The sequence below is a fragment of the Cucurbita pepo genome, chromosome 17, assembly GCF_057944985.1.
Source record: "Cucurbita pepo subsp. pepo isolate OVF chromosome 17, ASM5794498v1, whole genome shotgun sequence".
NCBI classification, from domain to species: domain Eukaryota; kingdom Viridiplantae; phylum Streptophyta; class Magnoliopsida; order Cucurbitales; family Cucurbitaceae; genus Cucurbita; species Cucurbita pepo.
Genome location: NC_141814.1, coordinates 3,779,654 through 3,800,530, shown reverse-complemented (window position 1 = coordinate 3,800,530; position 20,877 = coordinate 3,779,654). Strand labels below are relative to the sequence as shown.

At 37.5% G+C, this 20,877-nt stretch overlaps 3 protein-coding genes and 2 non-coding genes across 5 annotated transcripts; 2 read left to right on the top strand and 3 right to left on the bottom strand.

Annotated features, from left to right (window-relative positions):
• Nucleotides 1–407: 407 nt before the first annotated feature.
• ABCC8 (multidrug resistance-associated protein 6) lies at nucleotides 408–5,623 on the bottom strand. The gene is given in 13 exon segments (XM_023657688.2): nucleotides 408–682; nucleotides 758–997; nucleotides 1,066–1,129; nucleotides 1,208–1,513; nucleotides 1,592–1,806; nucleotides 2,167–2,464; nucleotides 2,564–2,728; nucleotides 2,855–3,117; nucleotides 3,120–3,447; nucleotides 3,523–3,609; nucleotides 3,705–3,764; nucleotides 3,766–4,026; nucleotides 4,115–5,623. Coding segments are annotated over 13 exon segments (3,807 nt in total). The 5' UTR covers nucleotides 5,534–5,623; the 3' UTR covers nucleotides 408–581.
• A 3,056-nt stretch (nucleotides 5,624–8,679) lies between these two features.
• LOC111778048 (RNA-binding (RRM/RBD/RNP motifs) family protein) lies at nucleotides 8,680–12,871 on the bottom strand. Its single transcript, XM_023657659.2, has 10 exons — nucleotides 12,537–12,871; nucleotides 11,589–11,651; nucleotides 11,331–11,412; nucleotides 11,163–11,237; nucleotides 10,908–10,950; nucleotides 10,712–10,757; nucleotides 10,239–10,339; nucleotides 9,538–9,607; nucleotides 9,037–9,119; nucleotides 8,680–8,961 (listed from the first exon to the last, which is right to left on the bottom strand). The coding sequence occupies exons 1-10, from the start codon at nucleotides 12,729–12,731 to the stop codon at nucleotides 8,931–8,933; spliced, it is 789 nt and encodes a 262-aa protein (XP_023513427.1). The 5' UTR covers nucleotides 12,732–12,871; the 3' UTR covers nucleotides 8,680–8,930.
• Nucleotides 12,872–13,812: 941 nt separating this feature from the next.
• LOC111778862 (PRA1 family protein F3) lies at nucleotides 13,813–14,503 on the bottom strand. Its single transcript, XM_023658856.2, has one exon. It carries the CDS (start codon nucleotides 14,456–14,458, stop codon nucleotides 13,883–13,885), a length of 576 nt encoding a protein of 191 aa, XP_023514624.1. The 5' UTR covers nucleotides 14,459–14,503; the 3' UTR covers nucleotides 13,813–13,882.
• Nucleotides 14,504–17,371: 2,868 nt separating this feature from the next.
• Nucleotides 17,372–17,443, top strand: TRNAT-UGU (transfer RNA threonine (anticodon UGU)). Its single transcript has one exon. It is a non-coding gene; the product is annotated as a tRNA-Thr (tRNA).
• Nucleotides 17,444–17,538: 95 nt separating this feature from the next.
• On the top strand, nucleotides 17,539–17,610 carry TRNAT-UGU (transfer RNA threonine (anticodon UGU)). The gene has a single exon. It is a non-coding gene; the product is annotated as a tRNA-Thr (tRNA).
• Nucleotides 17,611–20,877: the final 3,267 nt, after the last annotated feature.

Genomic DNA, 20,877 nt, shown 5'->3' with positions numbered 1-20,877 from the left:
ATCCTTTTTTTAGCATTCAAAAGAAATTGATGAGCAATTGACAAGATGATCCAGGGGTTCGGTTCCGTATGAACTTTTGACCTTCGGATTTCAAAAAGAATTAGTAAACCCCATGTTTAACGTTTGAACCATGATATGAAATGAGTTCGATAAAACAAGCAGAAATCCTATTTTGAAAATAACTAAAATACTAAAGAATAATAAATAAAACAAGTGGCAACAAGATTTTAGGGTTTAGGGTTTAGGGTTAGGGTTTAGGGTTTAGGGTTTGTGGATCGATCAAATACAAGTGGATCGATCAAGTAGCCCAACTCTAAAGAAAAAGTATTATTGAAGTCCAAGACCATACATATTGATAGATAATAACTACTGATTGGGTCGATATGATAACCCTTCGACTACGAATGTGGTGTCTACTGATTGGGTCTTGAATTAGGGAATCGAACCTCACGTAAAATGGATAGAGCCATTTCAAAGTATTATACGTTGAACAATGAGGACTAAATTAAAAAATGTTGATACACGAACGATTAAAATAAGAGGGACTAAATTGAAAATTGATTGGGTAAATTATGGGAAGATCAGTCTCTCCTGGAGCTGGCCCAGTACTCAGCTACAAGTCTGGAGAAATAGGAGTCGGTTTCCATAAGCTTAGACGGCTCTTCATACTCAACCAAATGTCCTACACAAGAGCTTCAGTCAATGGCTGTGGCTCAGCACAACAAGGAATATAAGAGAAAGTTCGTGGTTAGCTTACCAAAGGACAGGACCATGACTTTGTCACTGTCAATCACTGTGGGAACTCTGTGAGCTACTGTTATAACACTGCATTCTGAGAACTCCTGCCTTATAATTCCTTGCACAATGGTGTCGGTTGCCGAGTCGATGGAGGCCGTAGCCTCGTCGAGGACAAGGATTCTGTTTCGTTTGAGTAAAACTCGTCCAAGGCAGAAAAGTTGGCGTTGTCCCACGCTCCAGTTCTCTCCTTCATCGCTCACTGTTGCAACGACAAAAGTAAGGACATGATTAGGAAATAACATGTATTCGTGCTTGAAAAGAGCATACCGGAGGAGTCGAGCCGGTTCGGTAGGTGGCTGACAACGTCCCTTAGTTGACACTTCTCCAATGCCTGCAAATACCCAATTGGCTTTTAGTACTTTAGAACAACATTTGAAGATTCAAAATCAAGTTCAGTGATGGAATTCACCTTCCATATCTCATCATCAGAGTAAAGGCCTAGAGGGTCTAAGTTAGTGCGAATGCTGCCCCTGAAAAGTGTTGGCTCTTGTGGGATGATGCTGAGCTTCATTCTTAGATCCTTTAAACCGATGGAACATATATCGACCCCGTCGATGATGATTCTACCGTGCTCGGGCTCCACCAAACGAAACAAAGCACTTATTAGAGTTGTTTTTCCACTTCCTGTTCTTCCTACAACTCCTACTCTTGTTCCTTCTTGGAAGGTGCATGTAATTCCCTTGAGAACAAGAGGAGCATTTGGACGATATTTTATCTAAAACGAACAAAAACTTGAGAAGTGAGCATTGGAAATGCCATTCCAGTATCATTAAAACGTTTGTAGCTCTCTTACCTTTAGACATTTCAGCTCTATCCTTCCCTTGGTAGGCCATGACAATGGTGGCCTGCTTTTCTCCACGATTGCTGGAGGCTCTACTGGCAAATGCATATATTGCTTGATCCGTTCGACGGAAATGATGTAGTTTGAAAGATAACAATAGAATCTCGCCATGAAAATGTAGATAATTGACAAGAATAAAGCATAAGAAAGAGAGAGCCCCACAAGTCCTACGCAATGAATTAAACGATCAAAAGGTCAGCTCTATTCCGGTCTAGCCCGGTATGGAATGAACTTATAATTATGAACTTATAATTATGGAATCGACTTGATCATTAGATTATAAGTTCATAACCTTAGTCCATTCCCATTTGGGCGGAATAGATCTACTAATATTAGTAAGAGGGATCTTGAACTAAGAAATAGATTCTAGAAGCTAAACTAAAAACAGGGGTATCCTCAGCAATTTCAATAATCGGGTTCATTGATTTTCGTGATATAATAGATGTTATCATGCATACAATCATACTCAATTCGATGAAATTGTTGGAAAGATTAGAAATCTTACGTTCTTGTTGAATTTTTCTTACCTGGATCGGTGGTTTGAGCCCGGGGAAGCAAAACAAGGTGAGATGCAACAGCAACGAGAGTGAGATTTTGCAGTGTTTCTACCCTCAACACAAGCCACTCTGTGGTTGCATTCGAGTGGAAAAGAAGACTTGCATCCGTGTCGATGAGCTTGACAAACTTCTGAAAGAATCTTTCTGTCATGTCGAAAGCTCGGATAGTGACAGCTCCAAGTGATGTCTCTGCTGCACAATTCATTACAGGTGCTTTTGTTGTCCCATTGATTCTAATAAGCTCCCTGGCAGAGGGTAGATAATAACTCTTCCCAAACATAAGACAACAAGCAGAGCTCCACCATTAAATGAAGAACAATACATCTAATTTGGATATGAGAAACATTGTACAAAACTTTGTATATACCTGAACGTAAGTCGAGGCTACAATAGCAGGAATGGCGATGAGGAGAACTTCCCACATTACGAAAGCCACAATTGCAATGACTGCAAGAAGATCCATAGCACCAGTGACTACAAAGATGACGGAAAACGGTATGTCGAAATCCAAAACACTCAAATCTGTAGAAGCCTGCATATATTGTGATCTCAACAACATCAGTTTTGGTGCAGTATGTTGCTAGCTTAAATATAACATAAGCAGAAGCTTCATGATGCATAATAAATACAGACGGAAGTGAAGTGAAAATGATCTTACACGAGTCAAGATCCGTCCTACTGGGGTTGCATCAAAGAATGACATTGGAGCATTGAAGATAGAATTTGTGAAACCACTGAAGAAGGCTTTAGATGCTCTTAAACCAAAAAGAGCTGCCAAAAGGGACCTACAATATATAAACAATGTACTAAAAACTGAAATAGCCGCATAGATTCCTATCATTGTTGTACTACTGATGTGAGGGAAGTTAATGGCAATGGCTAGCCAATACGTTGCAGCTGCCTGAAAGACAACAAAACCAATTGACTAATTACACTTAAATACAAAATAGGAGATGCCTTGGAGACAGTGATATAATCCCAGAATGGTTTCCACCCAACATCACCCATTTCCTTTTCTTCTTCTTCTGTTAATTGCACTCCACATATGTTTTTGCTTCTTATATTCTCTTTATCACTTTTTTCACATCTCATGGTGTCGACTCTTTCAAAACCTCTCGGGTTTTCGCTCTTGGAAGTGTCAGATGCTATTAAGCTATCTTTGTGAGCATTCACAAGCTTTTCGAAAGTCGTCCCAGTGGTCAACAGATCCTCATAACTTCCTGATTGAGTTATTTTCCCTCCCTCAATTACCTGAAAAATGGCAAGACATAATATTACAACTACTTTGACATGAACATGAAGTTTAATCCGAAGTGTCGAACTGACCAGAATTTTATCGACTTCAGAAAGAAATTCCACTTGATGAGTCACAAGAACGACGGTTTTCTTATCTAGAGCAGTCATGACACATTCCTGCAAAATTTCCATCGTTCTACTTGAATAATCTCTACTAAAAACGTTCTTTCTTTCTTTCTTTTTCAAGGAAACTAGATTTTCCATGTCCTTACATCAAAAAGTGTTGCAGCCGTATGAGCATCGACTGCGCTAAAGGGATCATCAAGCAGATAAAATATCAGCATCATTATAGACAGCTCTGGCAAGTTGAATCCTCTGTTTCTGTCCTCCACTCATGTTAAGGCCTCTCTGCCCAATTTCTGTAAGATCTCCATGGTCAAAGCTATTGATGTCCTCATCCAAAGCACAGGCTTTTATGGCATTCTTATACCTTCCCGTGTCCATCGGCTTCCCGTTCAGTATGTTTTCACGGATTGTCCCACTCTGGATCCAAGCTGTCTGTGAAACATAGGCTATTGATCTCTTTACCTGAACCTGTAGTATAAAAAAAATAGGAACTACTTCAGTTTTCAAAACAAATATGGTGCATTTTCTTGCCATGCCAAATATGATCCAAACTCACACTTCCACTAAGTTTAGGTATCTCTCCAAGTATGGCAAGCAGAAGAGAGGATTTTCCAGCACCAACTGATCCACATACAGCAACTTTCTGTCCTCTTTCTATATCCAAATCAACTTCTTTCAGCGTTAAAGTCCCCGACTCCGGATCCCACGCAAAGTTACCGTTTCGAATTTTGATCATCTTATCAAGATCATTTGATGAGTTTTCAATGACTTCATTTTTGTTCAGCTCATCATCAAGTAAAAATGTGTTAAGCCTATCAAAGGAGACCTTGACTTGGATCAAGATTGAAAGAGCTTCTGGTAGCATTCTCATAGGTTCTGACACTGTTCTCAGAGTAGCAAGCACAGTAAAAATGGTGCTTGCATTCAAAGGAGAGCTCTGGAAGAGAACACATCCATAGAAAACAACAGCAGACACAATAGTGGGATATATCCAATACAATATGGAGTTATAAGTCTTCTGCATCTGCATTTCTTTTAACCATTTGAACTCCTTTTCACGAAGCGAATCGATCAAGCTCTGGAACTTTTCTTCCCATGATTGCAACTTAATGATCTTCATGTTGTTAAGCACTTCAGAAGTGGACCTCAACCTCTCATCCTGAGCAACCATGAAATGGAACTGACACTTCTGCAATGACTTAGCAAAAGGCACACTCAGGAATCCACAGATTATAAGAGGAACCAAACCAAGGAAAGCTCCAGCACCCACCACCCAAAACAGCACAGCAATGGACAGAACAAGTTGCAGCCCTGAAGCCCAAGATGTATGAAACCACCATGGAAACTCCCCCATTCTATAAGCATCAACAGCAATATAGTTCACAATCTCTCCAGCAGAGTAATTCATCCTCCTTAGACTAGAAAGCTTCAACAATTTCCTATAGACTGCCGCCATCAAAGCCGACCTCATTTTCATCCCTGACCTTCTAGACTCAAAGAACCAATGCCTCTGCCCTAAAGGCTCAAACACCTTACACACAATCAAAAGCCCTACAATCGTAACACCGTCTCTCAAATTCCTTTCATTACCAGTCGAATATTCAACAAAAGCAAACAAAATAAGCGGAGAAACTACAACAGAAAGTGTTCTTAGAAGAGTGTAAAACGCTATCAAAACATTTTCGTTCATGTGCACCTTCTTAATGGCCTGAAAAGCGAAGTTCCCAGAGCCGGAAGAACCGTTTTCTCTCAAGAGTGAATCCCAAACATCGGAAAATCTTTGGTAAGCAAACTCTGCTTCATCCTCCGAATCAAGAGGAGGAACATCCGCAAGAGTTAACGCCCTCGAATAACCCAATGAAAGTAAAGGATTAATCCAAGAAAAAATCAATTTGCTGAAGAGACCGGCCTGTCCAATGCTGGATGAAGATGATTCAGGTGCTTCCTTCTGTTTGTCTAGAAGAGGTTCCGCCATGATGAACCTTTAAAATTTGCAGAGGAATGGAAGCTCTGAAAATGTAGAAACGAAGCAGTTGGGATTTTCATGCACTGAAAAAGGATTCACGCAGATGAAGATGGTATCCAAATAATACTTCCAAAACTTATTTAAATGTTTTTTTTAAGCATATTATTAAAAAATTTAAAATTTTAAGAATATTTTTTAAATTAATTTAGCATAAAATATAATCAAAATTTGTTTTTTTTTTTTTTTTTTTTTTTTTGTTTAAGCATATTATTAAAAAAATTCTTGGTATATATTCCAAATGTTAGCATAAATTCAAAAATTAATTACAAAATATATATATATATATATATGAAAATTAAAGTTACTTTAAAAAAAAAGTAACATGTATCTAACATATTTTCATATATCATAATAGAGTATCATAATTTTTATTGTCCGTTCAGCATGATTTTAAAAAATAATGTCTTGATTTAACGTGTTAGAATTCACAAAATTGAGAAAACAATAATGAAAAGATTGGAATCCAAGAAAAGCATGCCGACCTCATAATAGAATTGCTAAAAAAAAAAAAAATTAAAAGAATTAAAAGTTATTATTTATACCGACTTCGAACAAAATATATTAAAATAACCCATATTGATCTATTGAAATAATTTGAAATAGTCTGAATTTAGAACATATTAATAGAAACTAATTATAATAGGTAATCAATAAAATTATTGCACTGCCACGTCAGCCAAATCGTGGCCTTGGCTACACTTGATTAGAACTCCTAGTCAATGCCTCCATGAGACTGTAAATATTATGTTTTTTTAAATAATAATAATAATAATTTAACATTCATTTATTCTTTACGATGAATACATAATAAATAGAAAGAGCATCGATATTTTCATAATACATAATAAATAGAAAGAACTACTATAAAATTTTAAAATATTTCTTTAATGCTAATAAACCCCACCTCATTTCTTTAATATTTATGAAAAGAATTTATTAGACAGAAAATTGAATTTAAAAATTTATTAAAAAATACAAATATTAAAAAGAGTTTAATACTTTTACGTAACATTTTTAAAACGTGTAATATTTTGATCTCTATCGTGAAAATTCAACCAAAATAATTATTTGGATTTTAATGGAAGTTTTCTTAATAGCATATGGGTCGATTACATGAGAGTTTATATTGAAGTTGTTTTTGTTCGTTTAGTCAACTAATGTAGAGTAGGTAGCATGTTTAGGCAGGGTTAAGAACGTGTCAAAACACTCGTCAAAAGCACGAGTGAGCATAGAATCAATAAAATTGTCTTTGGATAATTAGGATAGAAAGCTCTAAACTTGTATATCTTTGACAATGACTCATCATACCCGTGCTCCAAGAGTATTGCTTGTATTCAAGAGTAAAGTTTGCTAAGTTTGCTAGATACTATTGTTTCGTATTCAATAAGAATTTTATAGTATACAATTTTTATTTTTATATAAGTTTAAATTTCCTACTATTAATACTAGGTCTACTTTGATATTGTTTCTGTTAGACTTCCGTGACATAATGAAAATTTTCATTCATCTCATATGACGTTATCGATCCCTTAGAACGAATATATCTACGAACGAACAGACGAAATTTTAATACCCTACTTATACATTTTATTCGTGTAGAATCAGACAAAAAAGTTCATTAAAAACGTGTCATACCTTATCATTCCTATAAAGCCTATAAAGCCAATGTCCATCCATTCTTGCTGCAGAGTATCCCATACTAGAGACGTTATCTTTAGCAGACAGGGAGTTTATGGATGATAAAATAATGATTTACCAAAAATTGTGAATTGCTGGGCAATAAGCAAAGATCGAAAAACACAAAAGGTTCCTTGTCAAAGGCCATGCTTATGTTAAAGCCAACTCCAAACGAACGTACCGATCTAAGTTAGTTTCTAATAGACATCTATGAGAAATGAGTATAAGAGAAAGCACATGAGGAAGGAGAGTGACAATCGATTGTACAGATTGAATCTAGTTCGTTACGTAATTAGAACATGGGTAGACATATAAGAAAGGAAGGGAGATGAGGACTTTGGACGGTAGGATTTTGCTTAATGTATAAGTTAGATGGAGAGGAAGATCTTAGATTCTTCCCTTGACTTCTTGGTTCAAGAACTATCTCGTGTCAATGTCCTCTACGCCAAAAACTGCCCCTAATAGATGATGCAGGAACACCTATGAATTTGGTGACCAATCCCCTCATGAGGAAATAAAGCAATTTGTTCAAGCAGATGATGAGAACCGGATTCCAAACCCTAATAGAATCAAATTTCGAGAACAGGATTTTGCATCGGCAAGAAAGTTTGTGACATGTCTTGATTTGTGACATGACCTGTTAGGAGTGATGATGAGAGCCGATTAAAGTGTGATTTTCCTTTAATCGACTATCGGTTCCTTTTTTTTTTTTTTGGGGTACTCGAGAACAGATCCAATAAAGATGGGGTGATGACAAATATCTTTTTTAAGAGGTAAGGATTTGAACTGGGGAAAAAGGATTTGTAGTCCCCCACCTTACCGCGCTGAATACCGAAAGTGAAGTTGCTCCTACGACTCTTATTTCACACGATCCAGGAACTTCAATAACGTTGGCGTGATTCCTCATTCTCCGTCACTCATCTCCCTATTTATTCCTTCACTGTAAACTCAATTAAGATAGGTAAAATGAAAGACTCTTTCGGGTGTCAGACCTAGCCTTGTGAGTACCTATTTATTTACCGAGTGAAAGAAGTAATAGTCCATGAATTAGCGGGTGCAAAAGCGGTGTAGCATTGACCCGCTGCTTGCTTGGCCACGAGAGAGGTTTTCCTATTATCCGCCACTAAAAAGAGGAAGTGGTTGACACTTTCGCTCCTGAACCTATCAGGGGGTTACTTTAAGTTCCATAACAGGTGAACACAAAGCTCCTGAAGAGTTTTAAGTCCCAATCCATGACCATGGTTGTTTCCTCTCTTCTATCATTTTTAACTAAGAAACTACAACCTAACTAGCACAAGATTCTACAACCGAAACTATTGGTAGTCTTGAGGGGACTCCTCCGAGCTAAAGACAGCTCCTGGTTTAGCTTAGAAAGCTTCTCCTAACACTTACACTATGAGATAACAACAGCCTTCATCGAACTAAAAATCCAAAAACGAAACGACTTCCAATACGTAACGATACTTAACTATGTGCTTTTAGTTAAACTGTGCATGAACTTATCAGTTTACATAATTTATAATCATTGTTTAGGGAGAGATACCAGACTGATGAATGCCATAAAACTTCAGAGCAGCAGCAAATGAGTGGCCATAACCACAAGCAAGCATTCCTCGCAGCAAATCAATCAGACTTTTTGAATCATATTAGACTGATCAGTGCTTTTCAACTAAGACTTCCTCATTTTAGACCGAGCGTACCTAATAAAAGAAATGAATCAGTCATAACATACTTAGGCTATTAATAAAGATTCAGATGTAATTTAATAGAAATACTCTATATGCATGCCCCCGCGGTCTGATGATGGTAGCATGCTGCCCTGAAGCTCCTCCATAACCTTGCTAGCTTGTTCAATTTCCTGGAATAAGAAAATCGAGTAAAAAGAAGTCATATTCGAGACGTACTTCATCACTCTTTAAGCATAGCAGAAGGCCTACTACTTCTGTGTTCATTTTAAATTGAAAATCTGAGAATACTCAAAGTTTCTGATTTGAATATTTAGAACAGCAGAGATTTCTGGTCCTCCATCAAAGATCATGCTCTGACAGTGTAATGTTCTTATAAAGAAAAGATATATATATTTGAAGCAAGATTTGTCCTCAATGGCAGTGCAGTAGATTGGATGATAGTAAAACAACAAAAACTAAAACTCTTAAGCCATTTCAACTTCAAATTCTTAAAGATTATAAAAAATACTATGTTCATTGAAGAATTAAAGCAAGGAACAAGTAGAGCATACTATAATTTCAACAATTCCCTGACGCAATTTTCCATACCTCAAAATCAGCAAATGCAACCGGCATTCCACTTTTAGCACGCAATTTGAGCACGTTGAATCCAGGATATCTGGCATCATAAGAATGTCACCATACAGCTCTCATAAAGAATAATAATTAAATTCCAATGGCGCAACAAAACTCTTACCAACATAGCATTTATCGTGGTATCTTTGACAAATTTGGCAATCAACCTAATGAACTTATACAATATCTACAGTCTGAGACATCATAATGATGTAGAGAACTAGGGTATCTTAGATGCAGTTGGCAGCATACATTATATAAGGTATGACGGATAAACGATCTCAAGAAATTAAGGTTCAAACAATTTTAAATACGATTTTAACGGGATTAACTAATGTGATATGTCAACACCTCATTGAAACAAGAAATTTTTAGGTATCTGGGAAGCTTTATGTCACCATACAAGTGGGTTGTTTCTCTCACAAATATGCTCTAAGTTCTCGAGATAACAGGATGCCTCACTCTCTAAGAGCACGTTCCTCCATCTAACAACTTTCTCACAATTTTTTTAACCCTTTCTAGTATGAACATGTACAATAGGTGGACTAACATCATTCTTCCTAGCATTAACTTTCACAAAAGGAGGCCTAACAGAAACAAAGCAGTAAAGGAGACAATATGATGGCATTTAATTTCATCACAATTCTCACTAAAGATAAGCGAGTATAACTCACTTGGACAAGACTTCCTTCAGTTCATCTTCATTGCAGTTTGGACCAAGATTTGCGATGAACAAAGTGGAGCATGGCCCACCATCATTCTTTTCATGATGCTCCTGCAGCAATCAAAAATCAAATAAAGCAAACCATATTGAATCGCATGGTTAAACCCGAATAAAGCTATCACTCATTGGAAAGGAATATGTTTATCTTTCACAACTTTCAAATTAGTATCAAACGATTTTCTGCAGAATGTTCATCATCACCTTATTCAATCGTGGACAAACAATATAATTTTTCAAACCTGGTCTATTCAATACTTGAAAAATACTAATCTGCATGATGAATTGGCATAAAGTAAACAGATGCAGACCACATAAGACTAACAGCTGCACCAGAAGTATTTACTTCTACGTTATAATACAAAGATGAGATTGCATTCTTTTACATTTGTTCTTAATCCTAATAATAAAGATAGACTGACGTACATATGGAGCAGATAGAGGATTACCAGGAGCCACCACAGCCTCGTTGCTGCATTGTTAAGACAGGGGAACAAAAAAACTCAACCTCAAGGCAAAAAGTTTACAAGATTTTCATACAAAAGCTTTATATCCTAGTGATGCTATATTCTCTAGTATTATATTTGAGAGTAATCGAACTTTTGTTTAATGCTTTTTCAACCTTTGTTCGGTTTTCTTTGATGGTTCATCCGGCTCACTGCCTCCTGAATATACAACAGGACATCAAATATGCACGTAAGCCCCACAATTAAGATTGTGTGGCAGTGTATCAAATGAAATTAGACTACATAAAGAGCAAACAAATTGGAAGCAAAAAGATAACAAAAATCTGCATAATGAATCTTGGTAAAGTACATTTCAAACACGTAGGAGAATACGAAAAAAATGTTAAATGTTAGAGATGAAAGCATTTCACCATCCTCGCTTGATGTTTCCTGGGCATTGGAGTCACTTTTTTTCCTTTTATCTATCACAACATATGCTCCACCGCCTGTACAGAGCAACATCGAATCCGATCACAACAAAAGATTACCTTAGCATAGTAACTAGACTTAAAAGGAAAACCATATTTTGAAGCTCTCACCTGGCTTATGTTTTCTCCTAGAGTTTGACCTAGCGAGTTCAATATGCAGAACTGATCCACTTTGTGGGTCAAATTTGACTCCCTGGTATAGCACCACCATCATTAAAATTTCACAATACTGATCAAATTCCTAATAACATAACTTGCTGGAGAAATAGAATGCAACATGCAAAAGAAAAATAAACAAATTCTACTCAGCTCTACAACAGAGAAGAAATCAGACGCGAACATGGAACTGTCTACAGAACACAATCTTACATTTAATGCATGAAGCGCTGTCACGGCTGATTGGTGATTGTAAAAGGTGGCAAACGCCACAACCTGTGAAAGTAAAAGGACCTATTAGAAACCGTAACCAATTTGGTATATAATATATCAAAGCTTGCAAAAATGGCAAAAGAACCGATCTCCTATTTAATAACAATTCTTAGGAATCATAAACCTCCACAATGGTAGGGTATTGTCCACTTTGAGCATAAGCTCTCGTGGCCTTACTTTTGGTTTCCCAAAAAACCTTATTCCTGTACCTTAATTATAAACCTATGATTTTCCTCTTTATTAGCCAATGTAGGACTACTCCACTCAATAATCCAACAATCATTCCCTCCAACAAAGTACACTATAGAGCCTCCCCTGAGGTCTCCTTCTCTGGAGCCCTCGAACAAAGTACACCCTTTGTTCGACATTGAATCACCTTTGACTACACTTTCGAAGCTCACAGTTTCTTTGTTCGACACTTGAGATTCTATTAGCATGACTATGATACCATGTTAGGAATCATGAACCTCATTCCAATGGAGATAGTGTTCCTTAATTATAAACCTATGATCTTCTTCTTAATTAACCAAGGTAGGACTCTCAATAATCCTCAACAAGTAGAATGGAGGAAAATTAGCATCCTCGTCAGACAAGTAAACTCAGATGATGCTTAACACCCCCCCCCCCCCCCCCCCCCCCCAATCATTCTGTATCCTTGTAGTATCCAAATTCAAGACGATAGAAAACTGCTAAAATCACAAATTAAAAGCTACCCTCAGCAGCATCCTCTAGCGCATTTTCAAACAACACAATAATTAAACTCAAACCTAAAAATTTCCCCCTCGTTTTCTTCAATCCTATATTTTCCTCTTCCTATTCCTCGCTAACAATAGCTTTCTTCGGCCACAATGGAAAAAAAGGGAAGAGAAAAGGACACGAAACGAAAACCTGGTTGCCGCGCCCAGTGTACTTGAGCTGGCACGAGTCGAAGCCCGGCCGACGACGGAAAAGGTTATGAATCTCGCGAGCCTTGACGTCGTCAGGGAGGCCGGAGATGAAGAGCGTGTTGATGTTGTTCCGGTCACTGTAGTTCGAGTCTGGTTGATGATAGAGATAGTAAGGATCATAAGGCTGGTGAGCCATCGGCGAACAACCGGTGGAATTCACGGCGAAATCGATGTAAATTTGGCCGGAATTAACTCCGAGCACGGCGGAGTGTGAAAGCGAGTAAAAATCCCTCTTTAATGCGTTTATGTTTCGGTCCAATTTTTAAAATTTTCATACTTAACCTTCCAAATCCTCTCTTTCATCATAACTCATTATTTACTTTTTTTTTTTTGGTTAAATTTTAAATTTTTAGTTTAAATTCATTTCTCAACTTTAATTTGTTAATAAGTTCAAAGAAAGTGATCTACTAATTTTAAATTTTTTAATAATTTTTTTTCAAAAAAAATTAATTTAATAAGTTTAGAATCAAATAAATAAATATTTAAAACTTCGTTAGATGGAACACGACTCTCCACAATGATATGATATCGTTGACTTTAAGCATAAACTCTCATGGCTTTGATTTGGGTTCTCCAAAACGCCTCGTACCAATGGAGAAAGTATTCTTTGTTTATAAACCTATGATCATTCTCTACATTAGCGGACGTGGGACTTTAATCATCCGAACACAAGAATCACTCATAATTACAAACTCAAAAATTTATATTTTTGTGTCGAATAAATTTCTAAATTTAATATTTATATCTAATAAATGGTCGATATATTCTAACATTTTGTCTAATTCAAAATATAAATTAAAGGCTTAGAAAAATATTTTATATTTTTAATGTTTTATTTCTCCGTCCACATAAAATTAAAATTTTAAAAATATTTTTTAAAATTAAAAAAATAAAAACTCATTCTTTTAAAGTTAAGGTCAAAGAAAGTCGTATTAAAAAATTGAATCAATTATCTAATTTTTAAGTTAAACGAGATGAAATTAATAAAATAATAATTCGTGGGGTTGATGGGCAATAATTGAGTTATTTTTCTAAAATTATTTTAGTGCCCAAAAGCCCTAAATTGAGAAATTCGAGAGCATAAATTTGGTGGTTCCTCTCTAGGGAAATCCGAATCCCCAATTCTGCGTGAATAGTGAGAAGATTCAAGATCTTCGAATCCTCTGTTGGTTAATTGATGGCGCAATAAATGATCGAACGAAATCAAAACAAGAAAATCGAAGAATAAACACAGCATTAACTTGCATTCGAAATGATCAATGAAATCGAATTAAACATTACAATGATTTAGAAGGAAGTTGAAGAACCAGGAGCATTGGAACCGACGGTGAAGACTGCAGTAGCTTCTTCGTCCAAGAACAGATCATCCGTCTTCCTCACAGCGGAGTGAATCAGCACAAGCACAGCGCCGATCAGAATCGAAAGCAGGATATTGAGCGTCGCGTTGGTCAGAAACAAGAACGCGAGCGTGAGCACCGCGAGCACAGCCAAAACCACTCGATCGTCAATCAGACGGCCAAAGAAGAAGAGAGGCTCATCGCGAAGGAAATACAGGAACAACCAAACGGCAAGCATGGCGGCGAGGACGATGAGGGAGATCGGATGCCACAATAGGCTCAAGAGCAGGATTATGAGAAGAATGATGGCGTAGTTCATACGGAAGTAAGCGAGGTTGTTCTTGATGCGAGAGAAGGCCTCGTGGAAGTTGAATGGAAGGTTGAAGGAGTGGAAATCGAACATGAGCCTCCATGGAACGCGAGTGGCGAGGCCGGCTTTGAGGCGCTGTTTGGCGCGGGAGACGAATTCGAGATCGGAGGAAGTTCCAGAGGTGGCGGTGGTAGGGATGGTGCCGTAGGAGGCCATCGAGGCGGCGGAGATTTCCGACGATCTGGAGAGGAGATTTTGGAGAAGAAGGCCGTGGAACTTGTGAGCGCGACGGAGGAATGAAAGGCTTCGTCGGTGGTTTATTTGACTTTTATTTGGGTATAAATTGGAATTAGAATAAAATGTCGTGTCCGATTACGGCAATGAATAATAAAATAATAGAGCTTCTGCAAATAATCATAATAATAATAATAATAATAATAATAATGAAGGTTAAAAGGCAATAAATTAATAAAAATACGTGTTTAATTTTTAATTTTATCAATAATATCCTTAAACTTTTAAAAAAATCCTTAATAATAATAAAGACGAACTAGAATAGATAAGATTCCTCGGAGTAACTAAAAATGAGGCTCCACAGCCTAACAATTCTTATACTCGAATGAGTTGCTAACTAATTTGCTGGAAATAAATCTACTTTAGAATAGATACAAAAATTGTGCACTACTTATAAGTTATCCCAATGACTAGCTGACCTTTCCATGTGTTATCCTACTAGGATCCTACATTGTCCTTCTCATAATCGACATGATACTCAATAGAAAAACCATGGCAAAACTAGGATATGCACAACCTCACGTGAGCTAGGGGGAGCATGCTTTAAATGTGGTCATCTTGACATCAACACATATTCTCTAAGTCTCACAGGTTAACAACAATATTCGATCGTCATGGCCGCATCTCTAAGTCTTATGAAATTTTCCACCTTAAGCACGAGGCGATGGCTCAAGGAATACATGTGTGCTAACTTCTTGGAGCACTTCTATGGATTCACTTGCCTCTCTCGTGTTCCACTCTGCTTGAAGCACTTCCATGAGCATCGCTTGCCTCTCTCATGCATTCTTGTTTCATTGATGGGTAGAACTCCTTCCACTCAACGAGTTTGGCTTCAACCTCAATGTTATTCTAATTTTGACTCACAATTGCCCTGCCCAATGTAGCACTCGTGACACACTTATGAAATTTTCAATTAACCTTCGAGTTCTTTTCATTGGCTGTCGACAGCTTTTCATACATATTTGACATTGTCTTTAACATATTCAATACTGCCTTCTCCTTGACAATGTTGAATGACACATTTCTGGACAGCAATAATTAGATAAACCTTAGAGTCTATCAATCCTTGAGCTTCCATTATGTTTCTAGACAACATCAACTGGATCAACCCTAGAGCTTATCAATCTTTAAGCTTCCATTATGTTGGACAACATCAATTGGATTAACCTTAGAGCCTCCTGATCCTTGAGCTTCCACTACGTTTCTAGACAACGTCAACTTCAACACTAAAGCCTACCCATCTTTGAGCTTCTACTGCATTTCTAGACAATCAACTGGATCAACCCTACCCTACCAATTCTTGAGTTTTTACTACTTTTCTTGACAGCATCAACTAGGTCAACCAAAAGCTTACCGATCCTTGAGTTTCCACTGTGTTTCTAATTAGCGTCAACTAGATCAACCTAGAATTTAACGATCCTTGAGGAATTCCCACCATTACAACTCTACATAGGTGACCATCTCTTCCCAGACAGGGTCTTCTAGAAACTGGTTCAACCTGCTGATCCATCAAACTTTTCGATCTCGATCTTTGAATTTTTCATCTTCATAGATCATGGTGAATCTTTTCTAGCTTTAATACCATTTTTTAGATCACACAACTCACACATTCGATCTCAATAAAGAACATGATGAACATAAAGAACATAAAGAGAAAAGATGTAAGGAGAAATATACATGGAAACACCGATGGAAAACTCCATGATGACTAGGGTTTATTTATAGATGACTTCAAGTAGTTACAGATAAGATAATCCATCTTAAGAAAAACTAAATAGGAGAATAGATAATATTCTATCTTAGAAAATAGATAACATCCTATCTTAGAAACTATACACGAGAATGGATAAGATTCCTTAAATTACTTAACTATTAGGTTTTATTAATTCTTAATAAACTTAACTCATAAGTAAACATCAAGCTACAAGTGTCCCTGACTTCTGATATTGCAAGCATTCTACGGCCTTGAGGGGTTGATCGTGGATTTGTGAGTAAGAAATACATCTCCATTGGTATTAGGCGTTCTAGGGAGACTAAAAGAAAAGCCATGAGATCTTATGCTAATGGACAATTTTATACTATTGTAGAAGCCCCATAGCTCAGTGGTAGAGTGTTAGTCTTGTAAACTAAAGGTTAGTAGTTATTAAGTGGTTGATCATGAGTTTATAAATAAGTAATACATCTTTATTGGTACAAGGCTTTCTGGGAAACTAAAACCAAGGTCATGAGAGCTTATGTTCATAGTGGATAATGTCATAAATTTTATTTTTAATCCTGACTGAGTTATGAACTCCTGTGAGAACATAATATCGTGAAAATACTATTTTAACCGATTCAATATGCCTACCATTTTAGGGACTTGACCAAATAGGGAGTTGAGAACATTGAATGCCTACCATTTTAGGGTCTTGACCAAATAGGGAGTTGAGAACATAGATGAGTTGTTCTCTTAAGTATACCATTGTAGAAGCCCTTATAGCTCAGTGGTAGAGCGTTATTCGAACATAATATCGTGAAAATACTATTTTAACCGATTCAATATGCCTACCATTTTAGGGACTTGACCAAATAGGGAGTTGAGAACATAGATGAGTTGTTCTCTTAAGTATACCATTGTAGAAGCCCTTATAGCTCAATGGTAGAGCGTTATTCTTGTAAACTAAAGGTGCATACCATTGTAGAAGCCTTTATATCACAGTGGTAGAGCGTCGATCTAGGCCTTTATGCTCGAAGTAGTAAGGAATACATCTCCATTAGTATGAGGCATTTTGGGGAGACCAAAAGCAAAGCCATAAGAGCTTATGTTTAAAGTGGACAATATCATATCATTGTAGAGCCCTTATAGCTCAGTGGTAGAGCGTTAGTCTTGTAAACTAAAGGTCCGTAGTTCAATCCTGCGTGGGGGCAAAAACATTTTGGAGTGGTTGGGTACATGTTTGGGAGACCAAAAGCAAAGCCATAAGAGCTTATGTTTAAAGTGGACAATATCATATCATTGTAGAGCCCTTATAGCTCAGTGGTAGAGTGTTAGTCTTGTAAACTAAGGGTCCGTAGTTCAATCCTGCGTGGGAGCCATGAGAGCTTATGTTTAAAGTGGACAATATTATACTTATAGCTTAGTGGTAGAGAGTCTGTGGTTCAATCCTGGCAAAAAAAAATTCACATAGCAGTTCCAATGCTACGCCTCCTACAGAATGATTATGGCCCGAGACCTTTATATTCAAACTGAATAATATCGTACTAGTGTAGAAGCTCGTGTAAGTATATCATAAATTATTGAATTGAAGCCTTTTATAGCTTAGTGGTAGAGCGTCATCTCGTAAATTGAAGGAGTACGTATTCACAAAAGTATTCTCACAAGAAAATGGAAGATTTCCCAATATCATACCATGGCAGACCAAAAACATGTATTCTCACAAGAAAATGGAAGATTTCCCCATTAATTCTATCAAAGATTTCGAGTAAGACGGTACAGAAGTTAGCTGTCGACGCATCCATGATGAAGGTTCTGGGGTGGTGTCTGAATAAGAACTGGAGATGAACTCAATAGTGTCACCCGTGAAGCCAAGAGAGCCTAATTGAAGGTGTTAATTGAGTATAACAATCCACTCTTGTGGCAATGTGACAACCATTATGCGGCACTTGTTCTAATCCAGCGAATAAGTCAGCCGTGAGAATTTTGGACTTTGGGACAACGGTGGCATATGATATTTCGAGTAAGACAGTATAGAAGTCAGCTGTCGACGCTTGTCCATGATGAAGGTTTCGGGGTGGTGTCTGAATAAGAACTGGAGATGAACTCAATAGTGTCAGCCAAGAGAGCCTAATTGAAGGTGTTAGTTGGGTATCACAATTCACTCTTGTGGCAACGTGACAACCATTATGCGGCACTTGTTCTAATCCAACGAACAAGTCAGCCGTGAGAATTTTGGACTTTGGGACAATGTCGGCGTATGATGGAGCCTCGAGTCACGTTTACGAGAAATGTTTTAGATAATGTGAGTGAGGAAATACATTTGAAAATGATTTGAAAAATTGAAGAAAGCAACGTTATATGGCTTTAAGCAAAAAAAGAAATATCACAGCTTAAATAGCATAAAAGAATTGACAACTAATCGTATCTCTTTAGAGTACTTTTTGGAGTCATTTTAACTATGACGGGTGTAGACATGACATAAAATGGTAAAGGCCTATCTAAGATGAAAGTATGTAAAGGGAGTTTGGAACAGGCATGCAGCTATAGACAACACATCTTAGATAAGCATGACCGGGACATCCAACATGCGGACATAGACAACACGCCTCGAACAAGCATGACCGTGACATTAGGTAGCCTCATGCACTCATGCGAGAATCGATTAGGTTTAACCACTCCACATTCTCTCATCAACATACCCCTACTATAATGACCCGACTCAGAGCCGTTACAAAGAAAAATAATTTTATAGTTTTGAAACAAATGAAAAATATGCAAAAATGGTCATTTATTAAAATCATGTGCCGGGTACCCTTTATTTAAAAAGGATAAAGACATGCAACCAAAAAAATGTTCAAACAACCTAAGAAATTAAAATCAAACCATAATCTAATATGACTACCTAGTTCCCATAAACTAGATGTCCACAACTATAGTTTAAATCAACAAACAAAAGTGCGGAAACGTCTATCAATAAAAAGAAATTTCAATAAAAACATAAAGTCCTTGAGTCACCCCATGACCGACTTCTCCACCCTACTCGTCACCTCCGTGCCACAGCGTCGCCTGAAAATCGTTTTAAAAACAGAGGGAGTATTAAAATACTTAAGGAACTCCCCTATTGGGGTTAAAATCACATGACGATCAAACAAAATCGAGGGACCTTAGTGGTTAATTACATGAAACACACAACGTGTAATTATTACCACATGAAAATCGACATCCTCCTTTACTCCTTAAAATGGTTATCAGTGGCTGGTTACCCGAAACACAGTGTGTAACCCTAGCCTTGATAACCATTTTCTGTAATCACTTGAAGAGTGACTATTAGTGACTAGTTACCCGAAACACACAGGGTGTAACTATTACCACAAACCCTTAACCATCACCATCAAACACAACGTGCATGCATTAGGTCCCAAAACATTTGATTTCATGAACAAACGTACATTATGCCATACAACTCACAATGTTTATCAATCATCAAATATTGCCATGCATACAATAGGTCTCACAATGTTTATTTGCATGGTCAACGTACATCGAAGCACACATCACACAACCCTACAATGACAAAAACCATACAACGACAACTATATTTGACCCTTTTTGAAAAAAGCAAAACATTTAATTTCAATAGGAAAGTCTCTTACCTAGAGAGTTGCTTTCCCACTCCCACTCAAACTAAGCCTTCTTCCAACACAGGGGTTGATTCCCATCCTAACTATCCCGAGAAGAAACCGTGTAGTATCTTAGTTGCGTTTACTCCTCTAAATGTCGATTCCGACACTGACCAGGCCAGGCCGTGGAAATAAAATGACAAGGACTTTTGGGATGAAATAAAATAAAAGAGATGGCGGTGGCGTTCACTCGCGGCGCCAATGTGAGTAATGGGCGACAGTTGTCTGATGTGCGAAGGGGGTGATGTGGGCAATAGTCGGCGGGAACGTTGGGTGGCGGTGGCTTGAGGAAGAAGATGATAAAGAGAAAAGGAAGGGTGGCGTCTTAAGGTTTATGAGTGGCTGACTTGCCTTGGGCTTCTTGCAAAAAAAAAATGAGATTGGCCGCTCGCCAAGGATTTGGCTTAATAGCTTAACCCTACCGTTTATTAATTTTATTATTATTATTATTATTTTGAATTAGGCCTTGCTTGGGTCTTACAATACCCTCCAGGGAGGAACTTTCGTCCTCGAAAGCTCACTTACATGCACAAGGCCTACACTACCTCCCGTCCACTTGGAAGAGCTCAGGGTAGTTGATCATCATTTCCTCTTCCCGTTCGCAAGTGGCTTCTTCTAGCTGGTGATTCCGCCATAATACCTTGAAAAATACGATCTCTCGACTACGCAAGATCTTCACTTCTTTAGCCACAATTTGCACTGGTTCTTACTCATAGTTGAAACTCTTATCTAATCGTAGGGGTTTTAAATCTATCACATGTGATGGATCTACTATGTATAGTCGCAACATCGATACATGGAACACATTGTGGACTCCTGAAAGCACAGGTGGTAGGGCCAATCGGTAAGCTACTTGACCCACTCGCTCCAAGATCTCAAATGGTCCAGTGAAGTGTTGGCTAAACTTTCCTTTGTTCCCAAATCTAAGAACGCCCTTCATGGAGGCCACCTTAAGGAATACTTTG

Excerpts from the sequence above, each read along its gene's own strand:
- LOC111778048 (XM_023657659.2), bottom strand. The coding sequence starts at position 12,731 with ATGGCTCACCAGCCTTATGATCCTTACTATCTCTATCATCAACCAGAC. Across the intron at positions 11,238-11,330 it reads TAGGAGAAAACATAAGCCAG|GCGGTGGAGCATATGTTGTG; the intron begins GTGAGAGCTTCA and ends TGCTCTGTACAG. Across the intron at positions 9,608-10,238 it reads CTGAAGGAAGTCTTGTCCAA|ATATCCTGGATTCAACGTGC; the intron begins GTGAGTTATACT and ends TTATGATGCCAG.
- LOC111778862 (XM_023658856.2), bottom strand. The coding sequence starts at position 14,458 with ATGGCCTCCTACGGCACCATCCCTACCACCGCCACCTCTGGAACTTCC.